Source organism: Ranitomeya variabilis, chromosome 3 (genome assembly GCF_051348905.1).
Source record: "Ranitomeya variabilis isolate aRanVar5 chromosome 3, aRanVar5.hap1, whole genome shotgun sequence".
In the NCBI taxonomy this organism is placed as follows: Eukaryota; Metazoa; Chordata; class Amphibia; order Anura; family Dendrobatidae; genus Ranitomeya; species Ranitomeya variabilis.
In genome coordinates this window covers 264,116,464-264,136,669 of record NC_135234.1, presented here as the reverse complement: position 1 = coordinate 264,136,669, position 20,206 = coordinate 264,116,464, and the positions used below count along the sequence as shown (strand labels likewise).

At 43.1% G+C, this 20,206-nt stretch overlaps 1 protein-coding gene across 1 annotated transcript in view; it reads right to left on the bottom strand.

Annotated features, from left to right (window-relative positions):
* Positions 1-489: 489 nt before the first annotated feature.
* The window catches only part of PRELP (proline and arginine rich end leucine rich repeat protein), a 210,793-nt gene continuing 191,076 nt past the window's right edge, over positions 490-20,206 (bottom strand). Inside the window, exon 3 of the mRNA XM_077295429.1 lies at positions 490-4,570. Within this exon, the coding sequence (XP_077151544.1) occupies positions 4,395-4,570 (176 nt within the window). The 3' untranslated portion in view covers positions 490-4,394. The remainder of the gene's footprint in view (positions 4,571-20,206) is intronic.

The following is a 20,206-nucleotide window of genomic DNA, read 5'->3' as shown; positions in this document are numbered from 1 at the left end:
CTCACCCTCGGACGCTCCCTGGTACTAACTGGCAGCCTTCCTTCCTAAGAATGAGCGCGTGAATGACCTGCGGTGACGTCACGGCTTGTGATTGGTCGCGTGAGCGGTCACATGGGCGGCCGCGACCAATCACAAGCCGTGACGTCATCTAAGGCCCTTCACGCGCTCATTCTTAAGAAGGAAGGCTGCCGGAAAGAAACAGGGCGCGTACGAGGGTGAGTATATACCTAATAGGAATATACTCACCCTCGGCTTCTTTCTGGCAGCCTTCCTTCCTAAGAATGAGCGCGTGAAGGGCCTTAGATGACGTCACGGCTTGTGATTGGTTGCGGCCGCCCATGTGACCGCTCAGGCTACCAATCACAAGCCGCGACGTCACCGCAGGTCATTCACGCGCTCATTCTTAGGAAGGAAGGCTGCCAGTTAGTACCAGGGCGCGTCCGAGGGTGAGTATATCAATATTTTTTATTTTGATTCTATATTTTACACTTAAATATGGATTCCGATACCGATTTCCGATATCGCAAACATATCGGAACTCGGTATCGGAATTCCGATACCAGATTCAGAAGATTGCCGACCTCATGGCCGACCCCACACAGGGGTCGGGTCGGGTTTCATGAAACCCGACTTTGCCAAAAGTCGGCGACTTCTGAAAATGGCCGACCCGTTTCGCTCAACCCTAATCATAATAAGTATCATATTGATGGCAGTCTGATACTCGGCAACCACACCGATCTGCTGCTAGTATCTCAAATCGCATGTAAATACTGTACAGAGCCAAAAATCACAGCCCCACCATACTGGTAAGTGGTCACTGCTGGACACTGTAGATCAAGCTCCATTCAAATCAAATCCATTCAGATCAGTTTACTTGAGCTAGCAGCTGAATGGGGGATGGGGAGGAAGGGTAGCAGTTATCAGACCACAACAGATCTGATAGTGATAACCTATCCTAAATAAAAGAATAGTTAATATCAGTATAATGGGAAACAAGACTTTAAGTGGCTCATTCCATGTTATTTTTATCTTAGACCTTCAACATTTCATCAGTGGTCCACATATATGACATACACATGGAAGACTATCAATGTCTACTGTAAGTGCAGTGTTGTTAATGTACAGCTAAATTAAGAAAACTTTCCACAAATCCTAGCAATTCCTTTATTCATATCCTTGACTTTAATTTTCTCCTCCTTCACATAAAAAAGACTACAGGCAGTCACCTCCCAAATGCATAATGTTGTGCAGATAAAGCATATTTTGATGCTGCAATTGTCTTGCATATAGCATATAGCAGGAGCGGACATACCGCATGTGCAGCTGAGCAGCTGCACCGTGCAGCTAACACTGAGGGCAATCTAACCTGTTTCTCCTGCCCTGAGGGGCCACTGGCCAGATTGCCCTCGTGTGCAGGGGGCAGGGAGCAATCAATATACATAATAAAGGAGACTACGTTATATATACATGTATGTGTGTGGCTGTATATGTATATATATATATATATACAGTATATATAAATATCTATAATTGTCTAAGGGGTACTTCCATCTGTCTGTCGCGGAAATCCCGGGTCGCTGATTGCTCATGGCCAAGTGGCCGAGACCATTCAGCAACAGGCACAGTCCAGCCGCGAATTGGCCCCTACCTGGACCTGGAGGAAGACACATGTGGTGTCAAAACATGTTGTTCATAAGGGATTGAATGTATGCAATATCGTAACTGAAGAAATCTGGAACTTTTTAATGGATAAATAAAAGGTATATTTTACTCTATCATTGGACTGATCGCTGGAGAAACAAAAAGTTTTTTCTTTACATGTGTGGATTTGTCCCAATCCTTTTCCGTGCGAACTGTAACCACAGGTTGGATGTATTCCTGTTTCTTCAAAGCGGTAAGCTGGCTTTGCCAAAAACTCTTTATATATATATAGATAGATAGATAGATAGATAGATAGATAGATAGATAGATAGATAGATAGATATGTCTATATATATATATAATTGTCTAAGGGGTAGTTCCGTCTGTCTGTCACGGAAATCCCGGGTCGCTGATTGGTCGTGACCAATCAGCAACAGGCACAGTCCGGCCACAAGTTGGCCCCTCCCTACTCCCCTCCAGTCAGTGCCCCTTCCATATTCCCCTCCAGTCAGTGGCCACATAGGGTTATAGCAGTCCATTAAACGGACTGCTAAACACCGTGGCATAACGCGGTGTAACGCAGTCCATTAATGCTGCTATTAACCCTGTGTGACCAACTTTTTACTATTGATGTTGCCTAAGCAGCATCAATAGTAAAAACTTTTTAATGTTCAAAATAATAAATAAATATTCTCGCCTTTCCCGTTCCTCGCGATGCCTCGGTCCCAAGAATGCATTTCGGCAATGACCGGAGATGACGTAGTGGTCTCGCGAGACCGCTACATCATCACGTGTTATTGCCGCAATGCATTCTTGAGACCGGAGCATCGCTAAATGCCTGGCCTGGATCCAGGGGCCGCCGGAATGTGATTATATAACTATTTTTTATTTAAAGTCTTTTTTTAACAGGGATATGGTGCCCACATTGCTATATACTACGTGGGCTGTGTTATATACTGCGTGGGCTGTGTTATATTCTGCGTGGCCTGTGTTATATACTACGTCTCTGTGCTATATACTACGTGGGATGTGCTACATAGTACGTGGCTGTGCAATATACTGCGTGGCTGGGCAATATACTATGTGGCTGTGCTATATACTACGTGGCTGTGTTATATACTACGTGGACTGTGTTATATACTACGTGGGCTGTGTTATATACTACGTGGGCTGTGTTATACTATATACTATACTATATTCTATACTATATACTACGTGGGCTGTGTTATATACTACATGGGCTGTGTTATATACTATGTGGGCTTTGTTATATACTGTGTGGGCTGTGTTATATACTACGTGGGCTGTGCTATATACTATGTGGGCTGTGCTATATACTACTATAAATATTCTAGAATACCCGATGCGTTAGAATCGGGCCACCATCTAGTATATATATATATATATATATATATATATATACACGTAGCTTTGTCGCCATAAAAGGAGGGGGCCCAGACACATTTCTTGCACAAGGGCCTCAAGCTGTCAGTGTCCCCCCCTTGCCTATATAGCATATAACATTTAGCATATAAATGTAGAATATTATAACATCATTGTTGACAAGTCACAATTTTAGATGCATTATGGCAGTGTTGGGAGCTGGAGTCCAGCAGAGGGGTGAAACAAAAAAAATTAAAATTAGTAAATTACAATGTTTATTTATTTTTTTATATGGGGAATGTCTCTTTTAAGTAATAGCATTTGCAATATAAGACTCTTATAATTCAGAGAGCAGATGCTGCTGTAGCCGATGGCAAAATCATTTATATATATTTTCTAAAGGCTAGATTCAAGTGAGTGTTAGAAAATCCATCTTTCAGTTCTGTATTATGAACAAAGAGAATTCATGCCAGTACTGGACATACCATTGGTGCAGCTTGCGCAGCCACACAGGGGACCAAGAGGTAAGAGGTGCTACTACCACCTCCAAATCAGGTGGAATTGTGAATTATGATGGGTTATTGGACAGCAAAAAGCCCATATATTGTTATTGCATAGGGGCCATCTTCTGTCTGTGTTAGTCTTGTCCACTACTTTTCTATACCGTCGAGCTACTGGCCTTCTTTTATGTGATGTTACCCTTTGAACAACACTTCTATGATCCCTACACATTGTGCCATTTTAATTGACATAAAATATTACTATATTGCAATGCAACCACGAGAAGTGTTCAAATTTGGATCAGAAATGTTTTAAAAAATCAATAAAATCTACATTCATGAGTGATGGTCAATCTACTTCTTATCCGTTGAAATCTGGAAGAGGTTAGCCCGTTCTAAAACCCCACTGGGTTCTTAATCGTCAATGGACAGACCGCTAGGTGGATCCTACAATGGGGTAAGTCAGGTTTCCACCATAGTCTACGGAGTCTTCCTGGAAAACTAGCTGCTCTTTTTATTCTGGTAAAAATAAGGGAATTTGTGATGGAGCCTTGAGGGTCCAACACAGATGAGAACCCAGCCTTGCCCTGCAATAATACTGCCTATCGTGTCCATCCATCTTCCCATCATAAATGAACACTGCTCAGGCCATAGTACTATGTTTGGCAGATTGTATTTTGATGTTGATTATATTATAAAGTATTAAATAATATGACACTTGTTAGACTGTGCATCATGGTAGTGATATCAGAGCATGAGAAAATAATGCGAATGTATTAGATGGACATTGCAGATCAAACCAATACTATGATGCTATGATCCATAGGTGTGTTAGTTAGTACATGAGATTCATGTTCTTGGCTGTGCCACTTAGATGACCACAGACTGTAAGAGCCGGAAGCACATAATAACATCGAGTGGTATGGGGGGCTTCAGCTGGTTTCCATCCAGTCTCAGGTATCGCAGATGTGGGATGAAGGAATAATCCGATGACAGGAATTCAACTGGAGCGAAAGGTAGTGGGCAAAGCTCAGTGCCATTAATTTCTGGAAAGAGACAGAGAAAAGTATATGTTTATACATCAGTCACTATTATAATAAGCTCATGCAATACAGAAGCTCTGAATATGGCCGCCTCTAGGAATCTGCTGTCTCTACACCGGTTATTGGAAACAGATCTATCTTTCACAATACCATTATTATCTTTATAAATGATTATATTAATCTAAGCAAAGGTACTGGACAGTTTTGAAGAACAGCACATGTCCATTACTCAAAAAAAAATTGGATTTCCATTTTTATAAACACATAAATTCTGAATCTTTTGGCAAACGAAGAACAAAAATCAGTAAAATATCAGATGTGCAGGCTGAAAGAAAAAGAACTATCACTGCAACAATATTAGTTTCTATATCCCATATTATGAAATAGGGAAACAAATTGACATTTTCAATAGCAATGTGAACACAATGTATGGAGAGCAGCCATTATTCTGAGGAATAGTCTACCTTAGGTATATAAAATTAGCCTATATGCTGCTGGTAAAAAATTGACTTGTCAATGTATTTTGCCCACGGACACATGGTCAGTGGAAACACACTGACATGAGCACAGACCCATTCACTGTCACTACACGTACCGGACGTGAAAACTGTCACTACACGTACCGGACACACTGACGTCTGAAAGAGGCCTTATACCACTAGTGTTACCAGCTGTGTATTTTTTAGCATGTATTTTCCTGTAGTTTCTTATGATATTATTGCTATTAAACATGTATTTTTCAGAACTAAAAATCACAGGATTAAAACAATCACAGTAGTAGTCAGGTGAAGTGCTAGTACATTGGGATTCACAAGTACTGTGATGCCCCCAGCTGTCTGACATCCAGCCCCAGGACAGACAGCCAAAGGGGGCGGCACGCACTGGCTTGCCTTTCAAGTAGAGCCAGTAAACTTTCAGGGCACCAATGACCCTATTATCCTCACTCTTGTGCTTAACAACTGTGCCTGTCCCGATTGACATTACTGAGTCGCCCACCAGGGCCTGGGGTACTCGGTACTGGGTCCGGTCACAATTAAAGGGGTGGTCACGGTGGCAGCGATCCGGTCCATGGCCCTGGGCACCCACATAAAAGGGAAAAGGTCTTTAAAGGGTTTTAATAAAGTTTGTGTTCGTGATGCCACCTGTGGTTCTCGGTCAGAGGGGACCGATGCTGCTTAAAAGTGTCATCCGGGACGATGTTACTGCAGCAAAGATCGTGACGCTTCCCACATGTGAAGCAGGGTCCCCAGGGCTCCCAGTGTGTTTGGCAGGGATCGTGAATGCCGGCAAATAAATGGAGGACACAGGGTTGCAGTCTTTACCTGGTTTACTGATCTAGTAGTCAGCCTCAGTCCAGGGTACCGGCAACAGTTGTTGATGGAGTCCAGGCAGCCTGAAAGCAAGTGGTAATCCCTTTGCCAGGTCAGTTTGAGAGCCTTCCCCTATGCGCTGGTTTCTAGTCCCTTGCTGCCTGTGGTTGCCTAACAAGGTTCTTTTGCTCTCCTGTCCTAGGATTGTACCTGCACGGTAGGCAACTTGAGCCATTTCTCTGGGTCTCTTTACACGGTGACTCCGGGTTCTGGAATGCTGCTGTACCTCAGGTATTATGTGCGCAAGCCCCTTTCAGTTTCCTGCCCTCCGGTTCTGCTGTGGGACTTGCAGTTCCACACAGCCTCGGGCTCCCAGTGTCCGGTTTCGGCACTCTGCTTAGAGGGGCCCAGTCACAGCCCTCCTCTAGCTCTTGACTTCTGTGCTCTTTCACTGTCTGCTACCAACTGTCTAACTCCTCCAGTCCAGGATGTATATAGGAAAGTTCCCCTTAAAACCGGGTTTAGAGCTCCCCTTCTGGCCTGGAGTCAGAATGTGTTGAATGTAAGATTACCTGCCAAAGTGGTCCCTGCTGTCTCCAGGTCTCCAGGCATGGCATTACCCTCCCTGAGAAGAAGGCAGCACCACTGTAGTACCCGAACTCCTGGGGTTCCACATTACCATTACAACATCCTTGAGGCTGGCCACCAAAACCGAGCCTGTTCACCACCATGAGGTTTTACATACTCTATCAGTTAAAATGAGTCCACTTTAACTTGTCCTTATACTTCCACCTGACTCCTAAACCGCAAAGCTGTGATGGGTTGCAAATTCCAAGTCATATTTGACACCTTCTTTTTTTTTTTTTTAATAAATCATTTTTGTAAACTTATAAACTAGAAGTCCCTGCAAAAGCATTAAGGGGACTAAGCTTATCAAACCTCTGACTCACAAAGAGTCTTCCTACAGGAGAGGAAAAAACCCCTGTGGAGGAGTCCTCTAGGGAACCATGGCTGAAAGATCTCCCTTCCCTTGGGCTTAGAAGGTTAATGCTAATGTTAACTCTTTATAGCCATGATAAAATTGGATGTGGCACAAGATATACAATGGCAAATTCAAAAAATACAATAAAGCATTCATCTTTATACAAGCAATAATAAAACATTTTCGAACAGTGATTATAACAGGGCGGGAGGATGGGTGATGTTCCTCCAGTTCATCCGGTGAGAGAAAGTGGGAGAGAGAAAGACAGAGTTACCTCATCTATATATAAGCCCCACCCTCTTTACAGTAACACACCAGGCACAGACATACTGTGCTCCTTCCTTTAAAAAAAACATCACTCTTGCTTAAAATCTACACCGCTGTACAAACAAAGCTGCAGGAGTTAAAGGTCCACCCCTATCAAAGTCATGTCCTCCTCCGCTTAGTGCTCAGGTGGTTTCTGGATTCAGGTAACTGGTAGATCTGCAGCAGATAATTAGCGATTTTATAAAAAATGCAACATGCAGCCCAGAAAGTGATGCATCACTGGAATCAGGGTCTCTGCCACTAAATTATGCAGCTACAATAACCTGGTGATAGATTCCGTTTAAGGCCCTGTTCACTTGTTCAGTATTTGGTTAGCATTTACATCAGTATTTGTAAACCAGGAGTGGGTGATAAATCCAGAAGTGGTGACACGTTTTTATTATACTTTTCCTCTGATTGTTCCACTCCTGGTTTTGGATGACAACTACTGAGGTAAAATACTGACCAAATATTGAACATGTGAACATGGCCTAAAGCTCATATTGCAAGTAGTTGCCTCAAGTTGAAAGCAGTGCGTTCATAGTTGAGGGGGGTGCTGGCAATCGTTAGATCTTAGACTTAGATTTATGAACTATTAATATTGTTCAGTTTTGTTAATTAAAGAACTTTGCATAAGAATCTGACATACTGTACATAGACAGACTTGGACTGAACTGTGCAATGCTACTCAAATAAAAGTCAGCTGGCGCCGACAAAACGTTTTGATATTTTGTAACCACTCCAATCATTTTTGCATAAACTGTGATAAATTCTTTTAGAGTCTCATAAATTGTTTATTTTAGATATAATACATAAAAATAATATTTCCAATAATTATTCCCTTGCTTGTGATTTATATCCTGCCAGTGAATCTTCCATCTGCATCACCTTAGCTCCTATTAGTCATGCTACATTGGCAGTTGTAATCACTTGGCAGTATAGCCGTGTCCTTGATTGCTTATCGCTGTAAACAAGTCGCGATCCATGCAATTAATCATATCTATTGATTATAGTGGGCGGACAATAAATTCCTTAAATTAAGTAATTGTTTAAAACAGCAGAGACACTTTGGTGTTTTTCTTAGTTATTGATCTGTTGAAAAAAATAAACATCCTCATTAGTGTTGAGCGATACCTTCCGATATTCGAAAGTATCGGTATCGGATTGGATTGGCCGATACCGGCAAAATATCGGATCTTGCCGATACCGATACCCGATACCAATACAAGTCAATGGGACACAAATATCGGAAGGTATCCTGGATGGTTCCCAGGGTCTGAAGGAGAGGAAATTCTCCTTCAGGCCCTGGGATCCATATTCATGTAAAAAATAAAGAATTAAAATAAAAAATATGGATATACTCACCCCTCCGGCGGCCCCTGGACCTTAGCGATGTAACCGGCAGCCTCCGTTCCCAAGAATGCAGAGTGAAAGACCTTCGATGACGTCGCGGCTTGTGATTGGTCGCGTGACCGCTCATGTGACCGCTCACGCGACCAATCACAAGCCGCGACATCATCGCAGGTCCTATACTCACTGCATTCTTAGGAACGGAGGCTGCCGGTTACATCGCTAAGGTCTAGGGTCTGCCGGAGGGGTGAGTATATCCATATTTTTTATTTGAATTCTTTATTTTTTACATGAATATGGATCCCAGGGCCTGAAGGAGAGTCTCCTCTCCTCCAGACCCTGGGAACCATACACTGGGAACTTCCGATTCCGATTTCCGATATCACAAAAATATCGGAACTCGGTATCGGAATTCCGATACAGCAAATATCGGCCGATACCCGATACTTGCGGTATCGGAATGCTCAACACTAGTCCTCATACATTTGTGTCAAAACTATAATTACAATCTCAATTCTTTGTACTTGCATATATAAAGATAGATCATCAATATAATGTAATATGACCCAAATAGAGATGTTCTTCCCTGAACATGGGTAGGCAGTCAGCATTTTCTCTTGAAACCAATAAATTAATAGCAAGACAATGATATTTATATGCATGTAGCAAGATATACAAAGCATCAACTTGCGCTTCTGACAATCTGGAAAACAGTTTTCACTTAAAAATTGTTTGCTGATATAATCATTGTGTTAATACTTGCATGTAATATAAAGTTGAAATCATGGTAGACTTAAAGTCTGTTTACACTCACAAATTTTCATGAATTGCTCATCATCGATGAAATGCCTCAAATACCATGACCATGAGGGCTAAGAAAACTAATAGGAGTGACTCCTGTCATCATATGACTTCTTGGGCAGTGGCTTATCTAGGGGGTCATGTGCCCTGGACACATTTGGAAGGGGGCGCTAAGGAGTCCAGCACTATCTATGGCGAGATATACAGCCCTACATAGATGCAGCCCACCAGAGGTATGATGTGTTCTGATGCCAGGCAGTGTGTTATGTCACTTCATCACGTTTCCTGCACCGGGAGTAGAAAGATAGAAGTCTTAAAGTCTATGCTTGGAGCTGATGGCAATATTTAGTTACCACGCTGCCTGTGCTGACTACATGGAGCAGGAAAAGGGAGACATCACTGCTTCCTGGGAGTGGAGTTAGGTGAGTGTAATGGTTAGGTTTTTTTGTATTGCCACAAGTATGAGGTATGTTGTTTGGGAGATATTTCTAAGTGGGGGCACAGATTGAAAATGTACAGTAACTACGTAGGGGCTGAGAGGGGGAATATTACTAATTAAGGATGGAATTGAGAGAATTTTACTAAATGGGCACGGAAATGGGAGAATATTACTAAGTGAAGATGCAAATATGGAAATGTTACAAAGTAGGGGCATTCATGTGGGAATATTATTAAGTGAGGTACAAATGGGGACTATTGCTAATTGCAAGTACAAATGAGACAATACATGTAAGGAAAAAGTAAGGAATATTGCTAAGTGAGGCATTCATGTGGGAATATTAGTGAGTGAGGTACAAATGGGGACATTGCTAATTGCAAGTACAAATGAAAGACTGTAAGTGAGGGGAATATTGCTAAGTGGGGCATTCATTTGGGAATATTATTATATGTGCAAATGGGGACTAGGTGCATATAGGAGAATATTTGTAAGGGTATAAATGAAGGATTATTGCTATGCATTCTAATGGGGGAATATTGCTAGGTGGGGGCACAAATAAGGCACATTATTCCATACGAGAGAACAAAGTATGAAAAATATTGTGTGGAGCCTGGAGGCAATAGTTACTGTGTGATGGCACAAAGGGGTCATTATTACCATGTACAGGCACAGAAATGGAATTGTCACCATTTGGGGGAACCAATATAGTGGGATGGCACAGAGGTGGAACTATTACAATGGGGAGGGGAAACTACTACAGGATGAGTGCACAAAAGATGCAGTTACCATTTAGCGAGCACAGAAATTGCACTATTTCCATGTGGGTTCAAAGAAATGGCACTACAATAGCCAGGAACGTACATAGATATCATGGAGCCCTATAGGAGAAGTTCTAATTGCCCCCTTCCCCCTAAAATAAGTACTAAGCAGGGTCACATAAGAGGATATCTTACTTTGTAGCCCTCCCTGCAAAGTATGGTTACCCCAACACAGTATGATGCCCCAACTGTGACCCCAAAATAATCCTCTCACACAATATGATGGACTTCACACAGCCCTCCATATAGCTCAATGGCCCTACATACAGTATAATGGCCCAACCCAACCCAACCTTAGTCACAGTAAAATGGCCCAAACGAACCCCCTATACTGTATAATGCCCAGTACTAGCCCTCCAAACAGCATAATGGCCCCCACACAACATGATTAACCTCAAACAAAAATCCACAATGTATAAGTGCGTGCATACAGTAAAACGCCCCCCACAAGCCCTCCAAACAGTATAAGGGTGTGTTTCCACAGTCAGGAATGGCTCAGTATTTGCTCAGGATTTGACGCAGGTGAAATCTGCATCTGAGGTCACTGGCAGGTCACCTGCGCTTTTGATGCGTTTTTTGCATGCGTTTTTTTATGCGTTTTTTCTGCATGCGTTATTACATTGCATGCATTTTTTGTCACTTGAAATAAAGCTTATTGAAAGTTGGCTTATGGGAAAGAAAAAAAAGTGACTTCCTGTTTGCAGATAGGGTACGTGCACACAGTCAGTACATGCTGCAGGTTGAGTGCTGCATACATCTGCAGTGTCCAACCCGCAGTGGACAGATGCCACAGCATAGTTGATGGGATTTCATCTCCACTATGCGTTCAAAGATGCAGGCGGCAGACGTGCGTAACCAGACATGTGCATCTTTATAGACTGCAGCATGTCTATTTATGATGCAGAGATGCTCAGTCCCTGCAGCGCAAATTTCCCATAGACTATCATTAGCTGCTGTAAAACCGCATCTAATTATTAGTCACATGCCTAATAACTGCGGGAACGCAGCTTACTACGCAAGTGTACTAATTAACATATGTTGAATCTTGTGTCACATCCAGAAGTACATGACAGGCCGGTCTCAAGCTTGCGTGTGTGATGTGAGACACTCACGCGAGTGTCTCACATCAACATACAAATACATGCAGCCGCACACTCTGGTCCTGAGTGTCAGATGTTGGTGCGAGAGATTTGTGCAAGTTTCTCACATCACACTCGCAAGTGTGACATCGGCCACACAGGAATATGCAATGTCATTTCCTTTTTTTTTACTAAAAAAATATTTTTTTCTACTAAAAAATTAAAAAAAAAAAAATGGTGTGGGCTTTCCCATGCAATTTTCCAAACCAGCAGAGGGAAAGCCAGCAACTGAGGGCTGTTGTTTATAGCCTGAAAAGGGGGTATTACCCATGGAGCTTCCCAGGCTATTACTATCAGCTCACAGCTGTATACTTGACCTTTACTGGCCATTAAAATAGGGGGACCCCCCCAAAAATGATGTGGGGTCCCTCTATAATTAATAACCAGCAAAGGCTAGGCAGACAGACTGCGAGCTGATATTAATAGTCTAGGAAGGGACCATGGATATTGCACTGCCCGGCTACAAACACCAGCTCACAGCCACCCCAGAAATGGCGAAACTCTAAGATGCGCCAATTCTGGCACTTAGCCTTGCTCTTCCCACCTGCCCTGTAGCAGTGGCCAGTGGGGTAATAGTTTGAGGGTTGGTCCCAATTGTTGTTGTCCTAAGTTTGTTAGTAGTTGTCTTAACCATAGAACTTATTGACTGTTGTGTGCTGCGGAGACATATTCTGCTTCCGTTGATGACAGTGTTACTATAGATTATTTCTTACTAGTCCAACTAATTGGTCCGCCTGAGAGCAAGAATAAGATAGCCACTGGTAGATTTCCTGTCAATTGGATCTCCAGCCAAGTCTGCATCAACGTATCCAGCTAAGATGCATTTCTCACTTGCAGGTAGATTCAGTTTAACCCTGCTAGTCCCTTGCAAATCATGGATTAATCTCTTCACTGCATTCCAATTCATTTTGTTAGGCTTTGACACCTTCCTGCTCAAAATTCCCACTGCTGCAGCAATGTCTGGCTTTATAACAGTCGCAAGATATAATAATTTTCCCATTGCCTTTCTGTATTGTTCATTATTCGGTAACAGATTCTGTTCCCTATTTATTTCCTTCAGATAGTTGGTTTCCATTGGAGATTTTACTGGTTTTTCATCTTTCAATCCAAATGTTTTGATTATGTCTTGAATCATGTGATTTTGATTAAGAAGTAAACTCCTGTCGTCTTCTCTTTCTATCTGTATTCCTAGGTACTGTTTCACATTTCCTAGATCTTTGATCTCGAAGTGTTGATCCAAAGTTTTCACTATATCCGTTTCATCCCTTTCTTTTTCAAAACAATCTAAAATATCATCCACATATATCAGCACAGAGATCCATCTGTCTGTCAGTCTCTTTGTATACAGACAAGGATCCGCTTTGCTTCTTTCAAAAAGTTCATTTATGAGTACTTCTGTGATTTTGTCATTCCACGCTTTAGCGCCTTGTTTTAAACCATATATACTTTTCTGTAGCTTACAAACCATGCCTGGTTTCCTTTTATCCTTGAATCAAGGGGGTTCTCATCATAGTCTTCTCCATATTTCTAAGAATAGCCTTTAGCTATGAGTCTTGCTCAGTATCAATCAGCTGTGCTGTCTGCTTGGTATTTTAATTTAAAAACCCATTAACATCCTATAGCCTTTTTTTTTCTTTTGGTAGTTCTGTTAGTGTCCATGTATTTGAATCTTGCATGGATTTTATTTCTGTTTCTGCAGCCTTTATCCATTTGTTGGCCTCTTCTTCTGAAAGTTGAGATATGTCCTCCCAAGATGTAGGTTCATAAATTTTATTTGTACTTGCCTTGCATGAAAGACGTAGAGGTGGTCTTTCCTTGTTTTCTATTATTGAGCATCTTGGTTCTGTGTCTGTATGGAGCTGTATTTCTTGGCTTTCAGTTTTTTGATTTTCATCGATTTCTACTTTTTTCTCAGCAGATGTTCCTGCAGTTGTATCACTGTCATTTCTCTCATTTTACGCTTGCAGCGATGTCATTATGTCATCATTTAGATCTTCAATAAATCTTACATTGTTACTCACTGTTATTCAGTCTGTCTTGGGATCTAGGATGCTGTATCCTTTGCAATTGTCACGATATCCGACAAATATTCCTTCAATGGCTCTGTTTTGAAGTTTGGAGCGTTTTTCTTCTGGAATAAACACAAAAACTTGGCAACCAAAAGCTCTTAAATGATTCACACTCGGTTTCTTACTTTGTCACAGTTCATATGTTTTATTTTTCAGCTTTCTTGAAAAAGTCTGTTATGCAGATAAGTAGCTGTCATTGCTGCTCCATCCCACTATTTCTCTGGTAGGTTGGAGTCTGTTAGCATACATCTTATCATTTCAGTCAGAGTTCTGTTTTTTTCTTTTTGCTACCCCGTTCTGTTCAGGGGTGCATGGGACAGCCTTTGATGCTCTATTCCATTCTGTTTAAGTAGTTTTCTATTTGGTATCCTGTAAATTCAGCATTATGACTTCTGATGATGATTGGCTTCCTCTGAAACTTGTTATTTGACTTTGTCACATAGTCTTCTAATTTTTCAAAAACTTCACTTTTGTTATTTATCAAATACGTGACTGTGTATCTTGAGTAGTCATCTATGAAGGTCACCATATGTCTATTACCTCCCGATGTGGTCACTTTCAGGGGTTCACATACATCACTGTGTACCAAGTCAAGTCATCTTGTGCCTTTTGTCTCACTCTCTTTAGGTATAGATACTCTTGTAGCTTTAGATTTTATACAAGATTCACATTTTACGGTAATTGAGCAATCAGATATCAATAGCTCTTTTGTCAAATTCTTCTTTTGTAACACCATTATACCCTCAGGATGTCTGTGTCCTAGACATCTATGCCACATGTGAATACAATTCTTGTGATCGTGTGTACATAACTTCATCTGTTCCTTTAATGTGTCTAGATGATATAATTGTTCACCTGCTTTGACATTAATTATTACCTTATCTCCGGCTAGGATTGTACAATTATCATCTTTGAATTTTACAGTACCGTATATACTCGAGTATAAGCCGACCCGAGTATAAGCCGACCCCCCTAATTTTGCCACAAAAAACTGGGAAAACTTATTGACTCGAGTATAAGCCTAGGGTGGAAAATACAGCAGCTACCGGTGAATTTCAAAAATAAAAATAGATGCTCCATACCGTTCATTATTGCCCCAAAGGAGGTTCCATATAAAGCTGTGCCATATATAATGCTCCATACCGTTGATTATTGCCCCATAGATGCTCCATATATAGCTGTGCCATATAGAATGCTCTGCACCGTTCATTATGGCCCCATAGATGCTCCTTATAAAGCTGTGCCATATATAATGCTCTGCACCATTCATTATGGCCCCATAGATGCCCCATATACAATGCTCTGCACCGTTCATTATGGCCCCATAGATGCTCCATATAAAGCAGTGCCATATATAGTGCTCTGCACCGTTGCCCCATAGATGTGCCATATAAATCTGTGCCATATATAGTGCTCTGCACCGTTGCCCCATAGATGTGCCGTATAAATCTGTGCCATATATAGTGCTCTGCACCGTTGCCCCATAGATGTGCCATATAAATCTGTGCCATATATAGTGCTCTGCACCGTTGTCCCATAGATACTCCACATAAATCTGTGCCATATATAATGCTGCTGCTGCAATAAAAAAAAACACATACTCATCTCTCTTGCTTGCAGCACCTCAGCTTCCCGTCCCGGCGTCTCTCTGCACTGACTGATCAGGCAGAGGGCGGCGCGCACACTATATGCGTCATCGCGCCCTCTGACCTGAACAGTCAGAACAAGAGGACGCGAAGACAGAGCGGCGCCCGGCGGGTGGATCGTGGACAGGTGAATATAAAATACTCACCTAGTCCCGGCGATCCTGACGCTCCCCCTGCCTGTCACACTGTCTTCGGGTGCCACAGCTCTTCCTCTGTCAGCGGTCACCGGCACCACTGATTAGAGAAATGATTATGCGGCTCCACCCCTATGGGAGTGGAGTCCATAATCATTTCTCTAATGAGCGGTCCCACGTGACCGCTGAACAGGGGAAGAGCTGCGGCACCCGAAGACAGTGTGACGGGCAGGGGGAGCGTCAGGATCGCCGGGACTAGGTGAGTATGCCTCAGCGCCCTCTCCCCCTCACCCGCCGACCCCACCGCCGACCGTGACTCGAGAATAAGCCGAGAGGGGCACTTTCAGCCCAATAATTTGGGCTGAAAATCTCGGCTTATACTCGAGTATATACGGTAAGTCCTTTGGCTGTCAGATGCTTTACGGATAACAATCCTCTTTCTAGTCCTGGAACATATAACATAGCCTTTACTAGTAATTTTGAATGATGCCCAAATCTATCAGGACAGATTAGCATTCTTTGCCCAATACCTTCTGCGGTTATTTTACTCCCATCTGCAAGAAAAATGCTTCCTTCTCATTTTCATCAAGTTCAGTAAAGAAACTTGTATCACTAGTCATGTGACTTGTTGCTTCTGAGTCAAACCAGCCTGACAATGACTCTTTATTAGTTACTTTAAATGTACCATTCCAGTGATCTGCATGTAGGGTAGAAATTGTGCTTTTTACTTTCTGTTTATTCTCCTTTGGTGTAATTTCTGTTGTTCTGCTTTTCATATAGTACAGTCTTTCTTTAAATGTCCCTTTTTCTTACATCTGAAAGACTCTCTTCTCTTGACTGTGTATCGCCAAGAATGGTCCTTAGTGATGCCGCAAAGTTCCTACCCCAAACCACATTCCCCAAAATTATTCTTCATACCATTCGAATTAAGAAATGACAATTATTTCTTTGGATAAATTGGCCACAGCGGCCATTTTTATTAACAAAACAAACATAAAAAACACCATTTATACAATTGTATAAAAAACTTGAGGGGAGGGTTCTTGCAGCTAATAAATCTGGCACCCAATAGGCAAAAGCCCAAACCAACTTTTTAAACGAAAACCTTGTTTACCCTCAGCCGTAACCACCAGCTCGAGGGCAACATGTAACCTGTTTTTTGGGCAAACAAACCCCAAAGCTCCCGAGGTAAACTCCCTGTCCAGAGCCCGTAAACCAAAGCCAGATGAGCCCCATAAAACACCAACTCCAAGAACCCCACCCCCCGCCAACCAGCTACTGTGACGACAATACAACTCGAACCCCAACAGGAAAAAATACCTCATTAAATCCCAATTCCCCCCCAAACCAAAACACCCAAGCCTAGATCCAAAACAAAGGGAGGGTGGGTGGGCTACTCTTGACGCTGAGGTGAAAGGTAATGCCCCTTTACCCGCACTTTTCTCTACAAACCCACCCCACAAACTAAAACTACCCCTTTTCTCCACCCCTTTGAACCAATCCCCACTGCCCCTGATTTATTTTAAACAATGCTCCCCACTCCCCTTGGCAACACAGTCATGTGGGGCTTTCGTTTTAACTGCGTTCCTACAGCCCCCCCGGTTGACTGCTTATCGCCAAGAATGGTCCTTAGTGATGCCGCAAAGTTCCTACCCCAAACCACATTCCCCAAAATTATTCTTCATACCATTCGAATTAAGACATGACAATTATTTCTTTGGATAAATTGGCCACAGCGGCCATTTTTATTAACAAAACAAACATAAATAACACCATTTATACAATTGTATAAAAAACTTGAGGAGAGGGTTCTTGGAGCTAATAAATCTGGCACCCAATAGGCAAAAGCCCAAACCAACTTTTTAAACGAAAACCTTGTTTACCCTCAGCCGTAACCACCAGCTCGAGGGCACCATGTAACCCGTTTTTTGGGCAAACAAACCCCAAAGCTCCCGAGGTAAACTCCCCATCCAGAGCCCGTAAACCAAAGCCAGATCAGCCCCATAAAACACCAACTCCAAGAACCCCACCCCCTGCCAACCACGAGCAGTCCTGAACACCTCAGGCTCGCGAGTGCCCGACCACCGCCATGGCTCTCTCAACACCTTCCTGTAGAGCTAACATCCACAAATCCAAACCGATATCATTCAAATGAACACCGTCATTCCTCCAAAAAATTCCCACACCAGCCTCCAATTCAAAATGCCGAACTGCCATACCCCCGTTCCGGGAGACAAAACTTGCCACGGCCCTGTTCAGCTTCACCCGGGCCCTATTGATCCCCTTAAGGGAACGTACCGACCTCCACGTCACCATCCCCGGAAAGGATAGCCACAATCTCAAAAAGTCAAAACAGATATCCCGAATCAACTCCCTCACCGGTTTAGACCCCAAGTCGTTCCCACCCAAATGCACCACAACAATGTCCGGGGGCTGATCCTAATGAGCAGTGCGGGAAAACTCAGATAAAATCCTGCACCACAACATGCCCCGAAAACCCAGCCATCGAACCACCACCGCCTCTCTCTTAAACCCAGTTTCCTACCATCTTGCCTAGCATCGGCACGAATCGCACCCCAATGAACAAAAGAGTGTCTGAATATCCAAGCCAACAGTGGGGTCCGACCTGTAAAATATAACAATTAATACCAACCAAACAAGGACCCCGACCCCACACATAGTAACCCCATCAATGCCGAACATAAGACAAATACCGATTAGACGACTACCTGCCAATGTGCCGAATAACCTCCGGCCCCAAACCCAAACCAGCAGCCTCAGATGCCACCCCAATTCTAAATGAGTGTGATCCAAAGGAAAATGGGTCAAGGCCTACCAATGTTAGACCTCTTTTTAACACCGCCGTGAACTGAAACCTCGACAAAAACTCACCTTGTCGGTGCCGTAAAAGTGGACCAGACCTATCAGCCCACAATCCTCAATAATCCTCCAAACACCGATGTGGGCACATCAAACCCCCAACAACCTTCCCTAACACCACACGTTTCCCTTTACCCAACTGATTGGTCTTCGAATGCCTAATCCAAAAGGCGATCCCTTCGGGCCAAAATTCCACATCCTTCGCTAACAAGCCTATTAGGGGAAACCAACTCTCCGAGTCTCAAAGCCCCGAAGAAGGCCAATGAAAATGCCAACCGAAACAAAACAGCCTCAAAGTGAGAACTACAAATTCCCCCCCACGCCTCCCCTAAACGCTCCAACATCCCAAAAGAAATGGGCCTACGCGTGTCGCAAGTCGAAGAACCCTTCCGAAAACCTTTTAACGCCTGCCGGATTAAGAAATCCTTAGTAACATCCACGGAACCTTGAAGCTTGAAACCAAAGGCCAAACCAGCTATAAATTTGTTTAGCTTTGACACCGACCAACCCCATTCCTCCGCCGACCCAATCAAAAGCAAAACCGCCATGACCTTATCACCATCCGATTCTACCGTACCCAACTGTTCCAACCACCGTTCCCATATATGCCATGACGATTCATAACCTGACCACATCCGTCCCGACACTGAGGCCTGTTATGATCCTTAGTGGTTGAGGATCACGAATTACTCCAGCTAAGTAACAAACATAGGACAAGCTCTAGGGAGGTTGCAAACTGGACTAATTGCAAATCTGAACCTATCCAAACACACTAGAAGTAGCCGGTGAACGTGCCTAAAAAATCCTAGACGTCTCGAGCCAGCCTGAGGAACTAACTACCCCTAGAGAGAAAGAAAGACCTCTCTTGCCTCCAGAGAAATAATCCCCAAAGATATAGAAGCCCCCAACAAATAATAACGGTGAGGTAAGAGGAAGGCACATACACAGGGGTGAAAACAGATTCAGCAAATGAGGCCCACTAATACTAGATAGCAGAAAATAGTAAGGGGTCTGTGCGGTCAGTAAAAAACCCTAACAAAATATCCACACTGAGATTTCAAGAACCCCCGCACCAACTAACGGTGTGGGGGGAGAAACTCAGTCCCCTAGAGCAACCAGCAAGCGAGGAGATCACATCTTAGCAAGCTGGACAAGAAACATGATGAATGCTGATAATCAAAAAATGAACGGACAAAGACTTAGCTTGTCTTGGAGAGGCTGGGAGCAAGGTAATCACAAGGAATCTGAAGAGCACTGAATACATTGATAGCAAGCAAGGAACTGAGTATCCAGGTGAATTAAATAGGAAACGAACCAAGGATAACGAACCAGCTGATGCAGCCAACTTGCAGAAGACAACACTACACAGTACCGCTTGTGACCACTAGAGGGAGCCTAAAAATAGAGTTCACAACAGAGGCCCGTATCAACCGAACTCCTCGTCTGCAACAATCCGCCACAAATGAGAAGGGCATGTTGTTCCTGCATCCTCCGCGTCTGGAGCCAACTCCCGGAAATGCTCCCACTGCAAACGAGACAAAGCATCCGCTATAAAGTTTTGAATGCCGGGAACATGTATAGCCGAAATCCATGCATTCAACTCCAAGCACCGCAGGACCAACTCCCGAACCAGTCTGATTACCGGGGGAGAGGAAGAAGAAAGACTGTTAATCACTGCCACCACACTCAAATTATCGCAATGGAAACGTACCCGCCTATCCTTGAACATACTACCCCAAACAAACACCGAGACTACAATTGGAAA